The sequence below is a fragment of the Vulpes vulpes genome, chromosome 6 (genome assembly GCF_048418805.1).
Source record: "Vulpes vulpes isolate BD-2025 chromosome 6, VulVul3, whole genome shotgun sequence".
Taxonomy (NCBI): domain Eukaryota; kingdom Metazoa; phylum Chordata; class Mammalia; order Carnivora; family Canidae; genus Vulpes; species Vulpes vulpes.
In genome coordinates, this window is record NC_132785.1 from 5,621,094 (window position 1) to 5,638,395 (window position 17,302).

Here is a 17,302-nt window from a genome sequence, read left to right on the forward strand (position 1 = left end):
TTACCCAGTTACTCCTCAATAGCACTGGAGCCAAGATTTAAGCTCGAGTCATTCGACACCAAAGTGTGTACTTTTTCTACCAACCATAGTCATTGCCCGTTTATGTGCTGGGCATTCCTCCTTATGCTTGTCCCTGCCATTTCAGCCAGTTTACATGAGATGACTTCAGGACTGAAACACCCCAAGACCTTTCTCATCCCTTTGGATGACAGTTTCTTGCCCCAATTAAGAGCCAGAGCTTCCTGAGGAAGGATACAGTGTGGGTCAATGTGTTGGGGTTGTCCCCTTTTGATCCTAAGCTACCAGATGGCAGGGCCTCTGCTTGAGAGCCAATATTCTGTTGTCAGGCCCTGTGGAAAGCTTTCTCAGTAATGGGCAGTATTTGTATGTGGGTAGACTAGAGGGGAGAGATCTTCGTGCTTGATTTTAAGCTGCTACAGCGTCTACTTTTTTATTTTTTCCACTGAGATAGCAGTAAGGCAGGAAGGACCACTGGGATGGGCAGGGTCATGAGCCAGGAAGGACAGAGAATGTTCCCGAAATGGGACTGCCACTTATAGAAGCCTGGCCCATTGGCCTCTGACGGCATCCATAGAGCCTTTCACTATAAATGAAGGAGCAGTTGGCAGTGTGGGGCTCTGCTGCCCAGAATGGCACACAGACCTATTTACCATCATCTACTAGATGGTCCCTTCTAACCTAGGACACCCACCATCTGAGATGGGCAGCGTCTGCAGAAGCCAGAGAGGAGCCACCCCACCTCCCCAGCAGGTCCTCACACCGAGTGCCTAACCTGGCCCGTTTGGAAGTTGACCTGCCCCTGTGCTTCCCCTCTGACAGGAGCGTAGTGACTGGCCCCTCTAAGGGGACCACCCTCTCCGCTGTCCCTCCTTCCACCTCTGAACTTCCCTATGAGTCTCTGTACAGTGACTCAACACCTTCTACCTCATACGTACAGCGAGATGGAGACCTTCTGGCCTGGCAAAACCAGAGCACACAGACGGAATGGATCTATGAGAGTAAGTCGGGGAAGGGACACTGCATCCTGAGGGCCATCACGCAGCGGGCTGGAGGGGGAAATGCATTCCATGCGTGGGAAATATTGTGGTTCCAGCACTACCTCTCATGCTAATGATGCACCCTGCTTCCTGTGCCGTCTGAAGTGGTATTTTAGGTAAGAAGTTCAACTCCTCTGCTAGCCCTGCTACCCCCTTCCTCCCTCCCAAGACCCCCTCAAAGAAAGAACATCAGCAAAGTGCTGAAGCAAATGCCTTTTTCAGTCTCTCCCTCCCTTTTCATTAGTCTTCCTGTTCTTGTTCTATATGAACACAGGCCCTGATTCCCTCAGGGACACAGGCTATTACCTTCCCAGATTACAGACTGGTTCCTTGGGGTGATGGGTTCTATCCAGATGATCACATGGACGTTGGCCAGTGGGACTCTGTCTCAGCAGGCAGTCAAAGCCAGCCCTGATTCAGAACCAGCCAAAACCATCTGTAGTGTGGACTTCTGTAGCCACAACTGGGAGATGCTCAAGAGAGTTTGGCAAGATTGCGCTGAGAATCTTAATCCTCTACCCAATTAAGCCCAAAGTCCCCTCACCCTAAGATCCTGGGATGGAACACTGAACAGCATTTCTTGCCATTATTAATAATTTAAATCCCGCCTTCGTGAGATTGATCCATCATGGGTTCACAGATTCATTTCACATCTGTAGTCATGGCAGCAGTAAATTAGATTCCCCCAACACCTCACTTCTCCGCCTGCATCCATGCCTGCTATATTTTGTAGCTCAAACGTGGTTAAATGAAATTAGGAGCCAGAAACCCTATGAGGGAGAGGAGAGAGGAAGAGGGCAGGCCCACACAAGCCAGGAGCTCAGTGGCACAGGCAGCTCAGGATGAGAAGTGTTTTATAGGTTTACATCAGTTCATGTGGGACTTCCATCCACATGTGTGCTCCGGCAGAGCCCTGAGAACTGGAACCATTTCAAAGTCAATAAGCATGACAGCTGGGAAAAATCTGAGCATTTATCTAAATATTCATAAGCAGGATTCTAAAAGTCATTTACTGGGTAATAGCCTGTAAAGTGCCAGTGCTAAGCTTGAAAGGATGTGGGAGGGGAGAAGTGTTGGAAGAAGGCTGAATGGGCAGGGGGGCAGGGGGGGGGGGACAGCAGTGCCTATTCATCCCACTGTGAACCCACCTCCAGAGACAGAGCCTCCTGCAGTCACTGTTTCATTTGACCTGTTCGTTCATGATCCTTTTGGTCCTGAAACTTAATTTACAGAGCTAGTCATGTCTGTATCTAATTCGGATTTTAAGCATTCTGTGTATCTGGTCTGTAGGGGCATGTTCTGCAGCTAAGTGTCTTCCTAGTACTGAATTCCTTAGAGCTAACGTGTTTAGTGCTTAGTAAAAGCCCAGCCACCCACAGGAAATACCTACTGATCAAATATGGTGACATGGGTGGCCTGGCCCAAAGGTGTGCTCGGTGTTGGAGCCTCTAAGACCTGGTCAGTGACACACTCCAGCTTCCTGAAGTTATGTGAGAGGATGGTGGGTACAGCAGAGATTGAAACACAAGGAAAGGCAAGCAATTCTCTAAAATTCACCAAGGTTTTTCTTTCCCCTTCTGCCTTTGGTTTGCAATCTCTCTTTGGAGAACACTGATAATAGGCAAAACTTTTCTATAATATGTACGTGATTGTGTCTGGGCAACAAAATGGTCAGCAAGTGTATGACAAAGATATTTGCTTCTGAGGGTTAAAGAGTTGTTAGAGAAGTGATGGGGTGCAGGAAAAATGCAGGAAGGATGGCACTCCAGGAAGGCAGAAGTTCTCAAAACCACGTCAAGAGACAAAAGAGGAAGGAAACATAGGGAAAATGTTATGTGGGGGGTGGGGATGGGGCCCATGCCATGGAAGAAAGCCAGTCCTTTTGCAGCTGGAGTGCAGAACCCTGAGGATTCCCAAGCATGGCAGGTGCAAAAAAGAATCTGCTTTCAGCCCAGGACAAAAGCCACCCATCCACTTGTTGGAGAAATGCAGACAATCAAGGCAAAAGCAATCCAAAATGCTGGCTGGGGAGGGTTGAGGGCAGGAGCAACAGCAGAGATGAGAGTAGGCATTAATATTGCTGTGCAACCCTATCCCAGTTACCTATAAGGATGCAGCCTTCCAGCCTACAGGATCCCTGTCTGCCTTGTTAACAAGATCCCCAGAGGATTCATTGGTGAACCAGAACATTGGTGAACCAGAGAACCTCAAGTGTAGGATGAATTTCATGGGTACTGGGTTTCTATTTTTAAAGCATTTGTAAATTATGGGAGTGTTCAACCCCAGAGGGCCAGAAACTGCATTTTACTTGGCAGGGTTCTTCTCAACAAATAAGACTTTGAACTGAATCTGGAAGGAAAAACACCCAGATAAATCCTTGAAACCTATTCCTACCGAGAGTGGTAGGTCTGATACGGAAAGAATGCTAAAGGCACCAGAAATGCCTCATGACCCATGTAAGGAAGTGTTCCGAAGGTGGTCCAGAAAGACTATTTATGGCCTCGGGTGTCTACCTATCCAGGCACAGAGCAGGGTCATAACTAACTGCAGAAGTTCTAACACAGAGTATTTATGCCCATGACTATAAAAATCCTCAAGACTTAGTGCCTGGAACATAGTAAGCCTATAAATATTAAATACTTGCAGAACTGTTGTTGAATCCTCATCTGATTTGAGATCAGACATGGTGATGAGAGGGTGTATCCTACCCCCAAGAAACAGTCTAGGTAGGAAAAAATATGTACATAAAGAGACACTATCCATATAGAAATGTGGGTAAGGATAAATAGAGGGACACAGTGCTGTCAGTGGAGAAGTTTGCTTCGAGCTACCTGGCCAGATGGAGAAGATTGTTGGAGAACTCCCAAAAGTGCAAACTAGCATTTGTGCAGTTTCCTGCCATGGACTCAGATCGTATGTGTAGGTTTAAAAGAAAAATGATAAAGTTACCTGTGGTAAATGTAGGAAACTGGTTCAAACCTTAAGAATAGTGCCAGGAGGGACCTCTGAGTGGCTCAATGGTTGAGCGTTTGTCTTTGGCTCAGGGTGTGATCCTGGGATCCTGGATCAACTCCCACATCGGGCTCCCTGTGGGGAGCCTGCTTCTCCCTCTGCCTGTGTCTCTGCCTCTCTCTCTCTCATAAATAAATAAATCTTAAAAAAAAAAAAAAAAAAAGAATAATGCCAGGAGAGGGGTGCTTGGGTGGCCCAGTCAGTTAAGCATCCGACACTTGATCTTGGCTCATTCTGTAATCTCGGGATTGTAAAATCTAGCCCTGCAGCAGATTCCAAGCTCAGCCAGGAGTCTGTTTGGTGTTCTCTCTCTCTCTCCCTCTCTGTCTGCCTCCTCCCCCACTGCTTGACACTCTCTCTAAATAAATAAAATCTTAAAAAAAAAAAAAAAAAAGGAATAGTGCCAGGAGAACTGAAGCCCAAGATAAACTTATTCTTACTGAAAGATCATCCTTGTCATTGCCGCTGCCGCCACCACCGCCAGCACCACCACCACCACCACCACCACCACCACCACCACCACCACCATCATCATCATCACCATGCAGGCAGCCACAAAAGAAGGGGCCCTTCTAAAATATGATTAGGGCAAGGGACCTGGGTAGCTCAGTAAGTTAAGTGTCTGCCTTTGGCTCAGGTCATAATCCCAGGGTCCTGGGATCAAGCCCCACATCAGGCTCCCTGCTCAGCAGAGAGTCTGCTTTTCCTTCTCCCTCTGTTTGTGTACTCTAACACACACACACACACACACTCTCTCTCTCTCTCTCAAATAAATAAATAAATAAATAAATAAATAAATAAAATATTTTAAGTAAATAAATAAAATAAATAAGATATGATTGAGGCAAAAGGAAGATCAAGGTAGACAGGTTACTGTTTGGTACAATGAGGTGGAATGATTCAGAGAAAGTCAGATTCTTCACTTGCTATTTAATTTTGACTTCGCTATGAAGGAAAATGACCTCCGGATTGAAATGGGTGCAACAAAATTAGGCAAGAAATAGCAGAAACCAAAGACTGGTGAAAGAATCAAAAGGGAATAGTAACTGCTATGTCCTGACCTGGATAAAATATCCACCAAACTATCTATAGACCAAGAATAGCTTAATTGCATTTACGGTTTCTGAGGAATTGGGAAATAAGTCTGTGACCAATCCAGGACAAATATTAAGAGCAGGACAAATATTAAGAGCAGAATGACAAGAAACCAGCATAGGATCAATAAGAACAAATCAAGTGATATTGGCTTTTAGGCTGTTTTTTGTTGTTGTTGTTGTTTTGTTTTACAAAGTACATAAGGGAACAGTGATAACCCAGTAGGCTCAAATTCCACAATGGACTTCATTTTCAAAGGCTTCCTGATGTTCCTGTGGACAAGACAGAGAAAAATCAGAAGGATGCTAATGGAAGATGATAGAATGGTAACTGATGGCTAACCACCCAAAGAGACTGCTTAAAAATCAGTTAACCCAGTTTCCACTGGGGAGCCACAGAGCTCCATCTGGCACATTTTATCATAGGCCTGGACACAGATGTAGGAGGAATATTTATATTTGCAGATGACCTGAAGCTGTTGGTTGATGGGAGTAATGTAATCAGATTCTAAAAGATCCTGACAGGAGGAAAACATTGAACTGGGACCAGCTAGATAAAATATAATGCCAACTTATATTAGGTCCTGCTCTTGGGCCCACAAAAATAATAGGGTAGAAAAGTACAAGATGGGGAAGCCCTGTTTGTTGTAGATCCTTGACTCATCCACAAGTTCAGTTAAGTCAGTGGTATGACTGATGTGAGAGAAACGTTAACGTCACCAAATAAAATTAAAAGGTTACATAAACAGAAGACAGTCCTGCTTTAGCTCATGCTGGAGGGTCAGCCCTGGGACACCTGTTCAGTGTTGGAGCTGCCACACTCCATGACAGCTTAAAGCAGACTTGGAGGAGAGTGGTTGTAGGGGGACCTGGAGACCACATCAAACACAGAACTGTTGAAGTGAAGGGGGATGGTAAGCCCAGAAGACATGTAGCTCTGAGATAGGACTGCCTTCAAATATCTGATGATCTGCCACACAAAAATGAGACCTGACTCTCTGCATGTGCCCTGAAGGGCTAGAAGAGGTCCACCTTCAGGAAAATACGCTAAAAAAAGGCAATAGTTCCTACCAGTCAGAGCTATGCCACTGTAGGATGAGATTTCTTAAAAGCCAGAGAGCTCCTTGTCTACACAGGGCTCAGTCTCAGCTTAAGAACTAGCGGGTCCAGCGGATCCCTGGATGGCTCAGTGATTTAGCACCTGCTTTTGGTCCAGGGCATGATTCTGGAGTTCTGGGATCAAGTCCCACATTGGGCTCCCTTCATGGTTCATGGAGCCTGCTTCTCCCTCTGCCTGTGTCTCTGCCTCTCTCTCTCTCTCTCTCGAATAAATAAAGTCTAAAAAAAAAAAAAAAAAAAAAAAAAAAAAGAACTAGCGGGCCCTGACACTGCCTGTGTGCTGGAAGCTTCTCATCGAGGCACCTCAGACCAGGCTTGAGTCCTGCCACCCCTGGGAGTGGATGGAGCAGTTTGCCTCTGCTGTTTCCTCACTGGTCTGCCACTCTGCTATCAAGATTAGTATATCTAGGGTGTGTGTGGGTACATACGCGTGCATGCACATGTGTTTAGGGACAGGAAGAGGGAGAGGTGGGTGAAGGTACAGAAAGGAATAGGGACTACCAAACTGCAGAAGACAAAATAATGGTAACCATGAACTTAACAAAGGTTCTCAAAAAATACAGTGGCCTCCCACTGGTGTATCTTAGCGGATCTATGCTAGATAGCCCCTTGTTTCCCAGCCAGCAACCACCGAACACTTTGCATTGAGCAACAAAAGAGCAGACATGCCCACTTCCTATAGAGTTGAGCATACCCCATAAACGTCTCCATGTGGCCTGGGAGCTACTTGGAGCTCTAAAATCTGCCTCCCCCCTACCCACCGCCCTCAACCAAGCCCCACCCATCCTCTATCCACCAACTGGCCCATGGTGAGTGGAGGAGATGGCCACAGAGGGGCTACATCTCCCAACCTCTGGTTTACTGCAGTCTTGGAATAAGTCAGCAAAACTAAAGAAGAATCGGGGAGGCAGGGGACACATCTAATATATGGCCATAGTGCCCTCCAAAGTGCACTTCCCCTCTGTTGATCAGCCTTGGGCACCAAGGAAGAACCTCAGGCCCTAAATGATATGAACTCCCTGGGAAATATGAGGTTAAATAAAATTGTTAAATGGCCACCTTCTGTCTTTTAACAGCACCTACAAAATCAAGACTGAAAGCACAAGAAATCTCAAGAATCTCTCTATCTTCTTTAAAGTCAGGTTCAGAAGGTATCTAAATTTTATTTTATGATGATTTTAAATGACTTACAGGAGGTACAGATCCATCCATGAGAAGGTAAGAAAAACAGAATTAGCATGCCCCCAGCCAAAGAGAGACCTCTTTTGACCCCTTCAAACTAAACTAATTTTAATTAAGGCCTGAGGCCAAGGCATTATTTCAAGGGCTAAAGGCTTAGGGTTCAGGGAAGAAACTGACCCAAAGAACAAGTGTTTTTAAATCTGAATTAAAATTGAATTTTGAATAGGGAGGAAACAGTATTTACCACTGGAATTAGAAGGAAAGATAATAGGTTACCCATACTCAGTTTATTCCATGACACTACCAACATTTATTGTATACCTACTGCATACTAGGCAGGATGTAAGATAAACGAAACCATCATACCCTCTGACAGATGGTAGCCATGCTTGTGGTGAGCACAGCAGAATATAGAGTTGTTGAATCACTATGTTGTACACCTGTTCCTCCGGGAGCTCAAGTTAAAAAAAAAAAAATCACACCTTCTCAGAACTTAAATTCTAATGTGCAAGATGAAATATGAACAGAGGGAGGGAAATCAGTATTTGTTGAGCGTAAGCAACAGGTCTCAAACTGCTGAAGATTATGGAATCCACGTATCCCAAAACACATGATCTCACCCAGCTGTTTAGGAGATGCTTTTTAAATTGATTCCCTCGGGGACCAAAAGGTCCAGATAAGTTCACCATACCACACAGCCTATTAATAATTGCTCCTATTCTTTTTCAGTGTACGCTATCCCTGACACATCTCACGAGGAAGAAAATGGTAAGCACTCAACCTAATATATCTGAAGATCCCTGTTCCCTGTGGAATGACCTGGGCTGGGGGTAGTTGCCCCGGAAGGGTGGGTCCCTTGCTGGTCCAGCTTCAACCAACTTGGGGACATGCTGGGCACACAGCTCCTGAACTTGAATGGGTTTCCCTGTCCCTTCCTGAAGAAGAATAGGATAATAGAGAGTCTTTGGAGCAAGACAGAATGACCTGGGCCAGAAGTCCATCTCTGTATTCAAGAGCTCTGGTATAGAGACCCCCACAATTCAGAAGGTCCAGTCAGTTGATGGGCTACCTCAGGTCTGGGCAGCAGAGCACAACTGGGACTCATGGGCCCCTCCAAGTAGACTGATCATGGCACCTTGGTAGGGAATAAATTGGAGGCCCTATAACTGGTACCTTTAAAGACTTAATTCTTTATTAAGGAGGGGTTGGCTGAACCCTCTGAAGAGAGACAGAAGAGAATACCGACGGTGGTTAGAATCTCATCTATACCTACCACTCCATAAAACAAAAGCCCCCACAATTAACCAGGCCCTTCCTATCAGAAAACAATTTAGGGACCATGATCTCTTGTCTTTCAACATGGTGGGGGCGGAGGGGAGGATTGAGTCTCATACACACAGGTATGAAACACACATGTTGAAATCAGGAAAAACCATCAGAGGAGAGGAACTGATTGGTTAGAGAAAAATTAAGATTGGTTCCTGATCAGATCCAGAGAAGACACACTCTACATTTGGGAATCCTGTATGCCTGGCATTTACTTACAGTAGCACTCTGGTCCGCCACCCTGAAGACGAGTCTTATCGTTCCCATTACACAGATGAGGGGACCAGAGAGCCAAGGGGCTGCGCAACAGGCTGCAAGTGGCCCATAGGGGCCACCACTCAAAGGCCTGCAGCTTCCCCCCACCGCCTGCACAAACCCTCCCACAGAGGCACTTCAGGGGAAGATAATGATCTCACTAGAACAAAGGTAGAGGTGACAGAAATCCCCAAAGGAAAAGTTAATTAGGCAGAAAGCTTTTCCTTCTCATTCAGCCCCAGTTACAGCTCTTACTGAGTATTTCCTGTGCTTGTCTGGACATGAAGACAGTGCCCATTGATGTTAATAAGGTTATTTATTACGTTGAATCGAACACTTCTGAACAGTGGCTATTCAGGATTCAGGGTTGCCGGGTCACCTGCTTCCCTTGATAAACATCTAGTTTTGTTTCCCTCAAATTAACTATGTATTATTCAATAAAGCCTATTAAAATACAGTAATCACAAATGATGGGGATTTGCTAAGCTCTTAGGGCCAGAGCCAGACTCTTGTTCTCCATCTAGGGCAGGGACGAACTCAGAGAATCTTACATGGGAAGATGCTGCCGATCAATCGGTCCAGACCCGTTCTCCCAGTATCCTCCCTCTCCTCTCCAGTGACAACCACAAAGGAGCTTCCTCCTAGGAGCTTGCTGGAATTCCCATGGATTCTTGTCGAATGAATTCCTGACCGATTTTTCAAAACATTTCTCAGCCGTTCCCATGGCAGGCAGTCTGGGGACACACAGTGTTTTTTGGAATCGAGCTGAAAAGGGCCCCGGAGCCTTGTCAGTTCTGAGTACTCCAAGTGTGGACGCGAGAACTAGCAGAACGAATTGCTGCGAATTCTCCCAGCACAGGCTCTACCACAGATGTGTCAGGTTTCTGTGAGAAATAACTGAAGCTGGGGTAGGGGGTCTGCAGGCAGAAGGGCCCTTGAGCCCCGTGTGGGTAAAGGCAGATCCAGCTGAGTGGTGTTGCCAACAGAGTTTTTTATTACTGAACCAAAATTGGGAAGAAGTGCAAAGTTAACATGTACAGAGATCACGAAGAGTGTCTCTTCCCCACCCCCAGAGACACACAATCAGACAGAATAAGTTAGCCCTGCACCAACCTGGTGGATTTTCAAGGGCTCTCTGGATGGTCCAGCTTGAAGGGGCTGCTGTCATCCTGAAGCTGAGACAACAGGCTGCAGAAATTTCCCCAGGGGCCCAATTACCATGTGAGACCCCATCCTCTGAGCTCTCACCTCAAGAGTCACACCTTCCAGAAAGCAGGAGATGGGGCCCAAGTTGTAATTATCAATTCCTCGATTCAATTTGCACCCCGTCAACACTGAAGGCTCCAAGCCCCTCTCCCGGCCCAGAGTCATCAGGCTGTAGCTCACCTTGAGAACAAAGGCATTTGCTCTCAGGACTTTTTATGAACTCACTGGCTTGAGAATACATGTATTATGCTTTAATTTGCAATTATGAATCATATGCAAGTATAGAAATCGGCAATTTTTTACAAAACTGGCAAGAGACAGAAATATTTCTCAGGCTTTCCAAGAGAAAAATCACATTCAGAATAGATCTCTCCCAAAATAAAACCAAAACTCCTTCCCACAACCTACAAGGTGCTCTGTGAGCTGGCCCTGTACCCCACCTCATTGCCACTCCTGCTACCTCCCATACTCGCTCTTTTCCAGGCATACTGTTTGTCGATTCTGTCAACCACATTCCCATCCACTGTCACCACCAGCCTTTGCACCTCCTCACCCCCTGCCAGGAATGTTCTTTCCCAGATATCTGCCTACTTGCTCATTGCTTTGCTTTATTCAGGACCCACTCAAATGTCACTTCGTCAAATGAACCTTTGCCATCCATCAGGAACACACTTTTTCTCAAGTCAGCCACTGAAACAGGACCCTTTTATTCCTGTCTTATTAATATCCCCAAGTTGAATTTTGGGTAATTTGGTGAATTTACTTCAAGTCTTACCAATCATGTATGCATTTTTTATTTAAATCATCAAGGATAAATGCCATAACTATTTCCTTTTGGTTTTCTTTTTCTGTTTCTTGTTATGGTTCCTTTTTCCAAATGCCTTTCCTTCTGCTGTGCCTTCCAAAATCAAAAGTCTTGGATTTTGTTACTAAAGAGAGCTTTTGGGACGATTTATTAAACGAGCCCATTGACTCACTGGAAGCTGAGGGCTTAGATGACAAGGTAAGTCAAAAACTCAAGACCATGTTCCTCCAAATGTTCAAGCAGGGCGGCCCAAAGCCATCCAGGAGCTGCCTCTAGAGTGCAGGGACTCATAACTTCACTCATTAGCCCAGCCCAAGAGAGTTTTTCTTAAAACAGAAGTAAGTTTAAATGACACATATTAAATCAAAGTGGGTCAGAAGAAAGCCAAATGTAGCATTCCACGGCCCTACTTTCAGAGCCCTGCTGGTAATATAAACACCCTCCAGATGACTTTTGAAGGCAGCAAAAGCAAAAAACATTTAATTTATCTAGATATCAAGGCAAATCAGTCTTTGTAGAAACCCTCAATAAAAATGAAATTAAATTCTAGAAAGCTGGACTAGATGTACTCTTCCCACTTTTAGTACAGCTTAAAACCCTAGACGTTATATGTAAGACAAATGGAAGAAACTTCTTAAAGGTGGACAGAAGTCAGACTGGCTAATAACCTCAGGACCCAAGGAATGACAGGGTGGTTAGTTCCCAGAGTTTTCATTTTGCTTCATATATCCCTGGTGATGAAGTGCTGAAAGACAACTCAGAAACCCCAATAAGCACAAAGCCCCAAGAAATGCCTGCTATCTCTAACCAAAAAAACCAGGAATGGGGCTGGGGCAGTCTGGCAAGACAGACACTTTATTATTATTATTTTTTATTTGACAGAAATGGAGAGCAAGCACAAAGCAGGGGGAGAGGGAGAAGCTGAATCCCCATGAAGCAGGGAGCTGGGCCTGGAGCTTGATCCCAAAACCCTGGGATCCTGACCTGAGGGAAAGGCAGACCCTAACTGACTGAGCCACCTAGGTACCCCAAGACAAACACTTTAGTCAACAGCCTCTGCCATGCAAACACCAAGCAACTAGCAGATGACCCTCCCCAGATCTGTCATCTTGCTGCCACCACCTGCAGAGGGGCACAGAACCAGCCCTGAGCATCACTGGATGTTCTTTCCCTGGCTGGACCACAAAACCTGAGAGGAGATGGGAAGTCACAGTATGTTACATGGTCTTTCCTGCATGAATATTTTACCGCTGCTATAGCCTGGTAGCTCTAACTTCCTGTGTCAGCTTACATTAAGACTTATATGTTGATACAGGTAGAAAGATTAGTATATAATGTTTCCATTAAAGCTAAGAAACTTTCTCAGAATTCTAGGTACTAACTACAATCACAAGAGTGAAATCTTGTGTCCCTGGAACTCAAAATTAAGCAGATATATTTTTTCTAAATTTACAATAGAAAAAAACCTTTTCAAAAAATAGGTATTGGGGTTTTTTTTTTTTAATTGCTTAATCAGGAAATTTTCTGGTCTCAGTTCATATTTAGCCCTAAATTTCTTCCTGTCCACACTTGCTTCTGTAGACATAATACTAATAAGAATTGCTTTTCAAATACTGAAAAATCACACTGAAGAGAGAAAAACAATTTCTGGAACTCAAAGTCACCTCATTGAATTTACTAAGACAGGAAAGTAAGCTCAGGCGTTTTAGAAAGACTTTTTAGCAAGAGCTGAAATCTAAAGGAATTATTTTAATTAGAAACTTAAATTATTCAGAACCCATCAGCCTGTCAGCTGAGGTTCACTATGCTGGACAGAGCTGCAGTCACAGGCAGAGGGGAGACAGCACCCGTGTGTTTGGTGCACAGCACACTGCCAGGGTTCCGTGTGACAAGTGGGCTACACAGCCCCCTGCCTAGATGCTGGCATTCTCACGATAGGCAGCTGTACAGCTTGGAGCAGTACTTTGAGCAACACATAGGTGGCAGATGTGGACAAGCAGGGTCAGAGCAGGACAGAAAGAATGAAGTAAATGCCACATGGTACCTGCAGCTGAAAGACTTGTTTGCATGAACTTCGGAAGTCCTTTTTCGCGGAATACCAGAAACCAACAGGTTACAAACTAAAGAGAGGGAGCTAAGTCCTTCTACTTGGATAGGAGCTATCAACCTATACTTTGGTTCTTCTGACAATTCAACTCCTTTGCTATTCATGCTTGTTCACTATACATGCTTGTTTTATCTCATGGCATCCCATGCATCACAAAAATTGCTGTGCAAATGCTTTTGGTTGTAAAAACCAGAGATTCACCCAGGAGAAGTCTTGGGCATGGCAAACTCATCACTGGTGTACTCAGTACACCTACTATGGTGAGGAGGATAGTTCTACTCTACAGGCAGGGGAAGCAAATGGGACAAACCTCAAAGATGTTATGGGCGCTGGCTAAATCCAGTGGGGTGGCACAGCCTAGATGGGACGAGAACTTCAATGAGGCCCATCCAAGGGGTCTGTTGTCTGGTGGACCTCAGTGAACACCGTATCTTCTGGTGAACAAAGCTTAGAATACAAAGGAGATGGTGAGAGATCACTGGCCTAAACAGAAAGTCTCTCCACCCCAAGGGAAGAACTGTCAACAATGAGAAATTTAGAGGGACGCCTGGGTGGCTCAGTGATTGAGCATCTGCCTTCGGCTCAGGGCATGATCCCGGGGTTCTAGGGATTCCAGTCCTGCACCAGGCTCCCTCTGCCCATGTCTCTGCCTCTCTCTGTGTGTCTCTCATGAACAAATAAATAAAATCTTTAAAAAAGAAAAAAAAATTTAGAGGCAGACATATTGGTACCATGAGCCTTAACCTCAACCTGCTCTGAAGCTCTGAATCCAGTGTTAAAAGATAAACTAAGGCATACAAAACATTTTAAGAGTTTGAGCATATATTGATTTGAATTGTGCATTACCAACCAGAAGTGATTAAGGGGCGCTCTACTGGCAGGAGCTGGGGAGAGGCTTTTATAAATAAAAGAGCACAGCAAGGCAATTTTTGATTGGCCATCACTTAAAGCCTAATTGGCTGCTTATGATTGGTTGTCCCCAGGTTTTGATTCATAATGAGGAGGCATTTATAGGCTTAGATTTTGGTGTGCTTACCAAGGCCCCACCACGTTAGAGCCACCTCCATGTAATAGCCTGCTCATTTAATTAACACCAGTGTGCAGCGGCTGGGAATTGGGCAAGCCAGACGGGAGGCAACCCAGCTTGTCCCCCAACCTAGAAAATCTAGCCAAATACAAGCCGTTTTCTTATATTAGTCCCAGCTCACATGCAACTTTGGATATGCCAGCCTTCCACTCGCATATAAGTTAATGGCATACTATACATGATCAGCTGTTGAACAACCACCATAACAACCATAACAACTTCAACTTGTAGGTGAGCAGAGCAACATGAAAGCTCCATGGTTTATTTTGTTTTACATCAAGCCAAATTTCACCTTCTGTCCAAAGGGATCCAGAAGAGAAACTCCCATGAGAACCCACCTATGATTCAGTCCTGGTTATTAGCATCATAGACTTGGCATAAAATGCACAATTTTACAAAATAAAAAGGCAGCTTACAACATCATTACTCTGGAAGAATCTCTAAACACAGAATTGTCCACTTCTATAACATGCTAGGTGCTACCCTGCTTTCCTGTAGACTGCCTTCCTTCACAATGAAACAACCATGAAATAAGCAACTGTCCTGCCATTGGCCATTTCTGCAACTCAGAAAGCCTGTTATGCTCTTAAATCATGGAAGCATTTTTATGTTCTATAACCATCTCCACATTTGGAAAAGGGGTAGTTTTATGCTTTGAAAAGATTTCTTGGCATACTGCTGTTAAAAAACAAACCTTGTGCATATTGTGGAGTGAGGAGTATGAAGACCATGGAAATATTCTTTAAAATAACTCTTGCTAGCCACCCTATTATTCCCACTGTTTGTGTTTTCTAATAGCATGTTGAAATCTCACCTGGCACCTTTGAGAGTCAGCAAAGTACTTAATTGGTAAGCCACTAATTCCCTTTTTCTGAGTATTTCATTTTGTTCCTTTTGTAGCTTTTCAGCAGTTCTTATCAGGCAGTGTTTAGGACGATGCTCAAAGAAATGGCTGCTCGCAAAGAACTGGAAGAGGATATTGATGTCCCCCTGACCGGGATTCTGGAGAGTGAAACCAGAAGGAAACTAGGAATTCTGTAAGTGACTGGAAAGATCAAGCTATTGGTCAGTGGGTTCAGGTAGGCCAGCAGTAGCAGAGAAGTCTAAGTGGGGCCACCATAGAGAAAAGAGCAAGGCCAGGGCCAGGCAGGTCCCCTGAGTCAAAGGGCAGGCACATGAGCAAAGGCAAGCTCAGGGGGCAGGTGAACAGAATGATCTGGCTGCCAAAAGTCAAGAGCAAGGAAATGTACATGCATGGAGTTTCAGGATAGTATCAAAGGCTAGCTGTGACAGAGGTTGGAAATCCAGGGCAGGAAAAGTCTTAGAGGGACCATGAGCTTCTACAGAAGTCTGGGGGGCAAGGCTCAGAGCCCTAATCTTTTAAGAGAGGGGATAATGGGGGATTAAGATCCTAGGCATCTGCCAAAAAACTCCCTAGCTTCAACATAGGCTAATGTTCCTCCACACTCCCTGGAGTGGGAAAAGCCATGAGCTGCACTGACCTGGGAGTCATGGCCAGAATCCCCATTTGAAGTGGGGAACAATAAGGTTACTGAAGACTTGCTGGCACCACGTCTGTCATGGTCCCAGGTGACAAAATGCTCCCGAACTCCATTTGTACATCTAGTCTGTGATGCATGGAAACCTGGATTTTCATGTATTCAACTACCAGAAACCTTAGCAAGCATGTTAAGGCCTCCTAAACGTCTATTGCAGACTCTGACAATGGCACCAAGAAACAGGCTGTTGGCACAGGGTGCCCTGCATAACCTTCTTGATGAGTTGAAGCTTTCACAAAAACCAAGAAGACAGGGTGACTGCCAGCAACTTCTGCTTTGGGCTGAGTAGAGTCCTGGAGCCAGAGATCCCTGAGGCTTCTCTAGGAAAGAAGAAGGCAAAATACACAGAACAAAACACAGAGACTACCCAAGCTTTCAGATCCTTATACAGCTACAAAAACAAATGCAAAGTAACTTCCCTGTAAGTTATCTGGCCTCACACGTAACATTTCCCCCACCCATTCCATCCTGTTGAGGCCTATGACCATCCCATTGAAGCCTATGGAGCCCCATAGGAAGGGATCTAATCTGACAGCACTCAACAAATATTTCCTGAGCATCTACTATGTGCTGATCTATTGGGTGCTGATCAATAGAACAGTGTGTATCTCAGAGTCTCCTCCATTGAGGGAACTAGTTGGCAAGGATTCCACCAACTTGCAAAGGTTGGCAAAAGGCAAAAAGAGGAACCTTTCAAAAAGGGCTTTGGGTCCTTCTGGCTGGGTCCCTTCACTGGAATTTAACTCTTGCATCTCCCTGCATCCTGCTGTCAACCTGCAGGTTAGGCTTCAACCCACCACTAATTCAGTCCTTACTCTTTCACAAATGATGGCAGGCTAGATAACTGCTTTAATTCCATTCAAAGTGCCTGTAGATAAACAACATTTGATACAAATGGGCCATAAAGAGCTCGTTCTCAATTGAGTTCCACCATGCTTCTAAAGTGCAAACAGTAAACCTACTCCCTGACAGGGAAAACAGCTCAGCCCTTCCCAGCAAAAGGTATTTGCTTTCTGGAGTGACTTGGGGTTAACTTATTCTACTCTCCTCAAGGAATCTGAATGGAGAACTTAAAATCTGCCCTGTCTAAAGGCCTTCTTCTCAAATCCAATTAAGCCTGGGAAACTCACTCCTTCCAGCATATCCCCTTTTAAATAAGCTGTGATCTGAGAACCAGAAAGCACAATGGTCCTTGGAGACCACTCTTATTTGGAAGTAAAATAGCCCAAGCCATCAAGACCCCAACATGACTCTCCTTATATATTGACATGCAAAGGGGGTAAGGGCTTGATGATTTTGAAGAGCTGTACTTCAGTGTGGCTTTCATGATAAGTCATTTTGAATGAGATTATTGGAAATGTTTCCCCTAAATGTAGATGGGCTTTGAGTGACTCTGTCCAGGTCACCGACGGTGCTGTTCCTCACAGCTACTTCCAGATGTAACCTTCACTGGGATATGCTCAAGCCACAGAAAGGTCAAGCTGCGCATCGA

At 45.0% G+C, this 17,302-nt stretch overlaps 1 protein-coding gene across 1 annotated transcript in view; it reads left to right on the plus strand.

Moving 5' to 3' along the window:
• Positions 1–17,302, plus strand: part of ERICH6B (glutamate rich 6B) — a 56,873-nt gene that overhangs the window by 21,854 nt on the left and 17,717 nt on the right. The window contains exons 5-9 of the mRNA XM_072762538.1: positions 841–1,019; positions 7,360–7,434; positions 8,195–8,233; positions 11,167–11,255; positions 15,152–15,288. Of these exons, the coding sequence (XP_072618639.1) occupies positions 841–1,019; positions 7,360–7,434; positions 8,195–8,233; positions 11,167–11,255; positions 15,152–15,288 (519 nt within the window). The remainder of the gene's footprint in view (positions 1–840; positions 1,020–7,359; positions 7,435–8,194; positions 8,234–11,166; positions 11,256–15,151; positions 15,289–17,302) is intronic.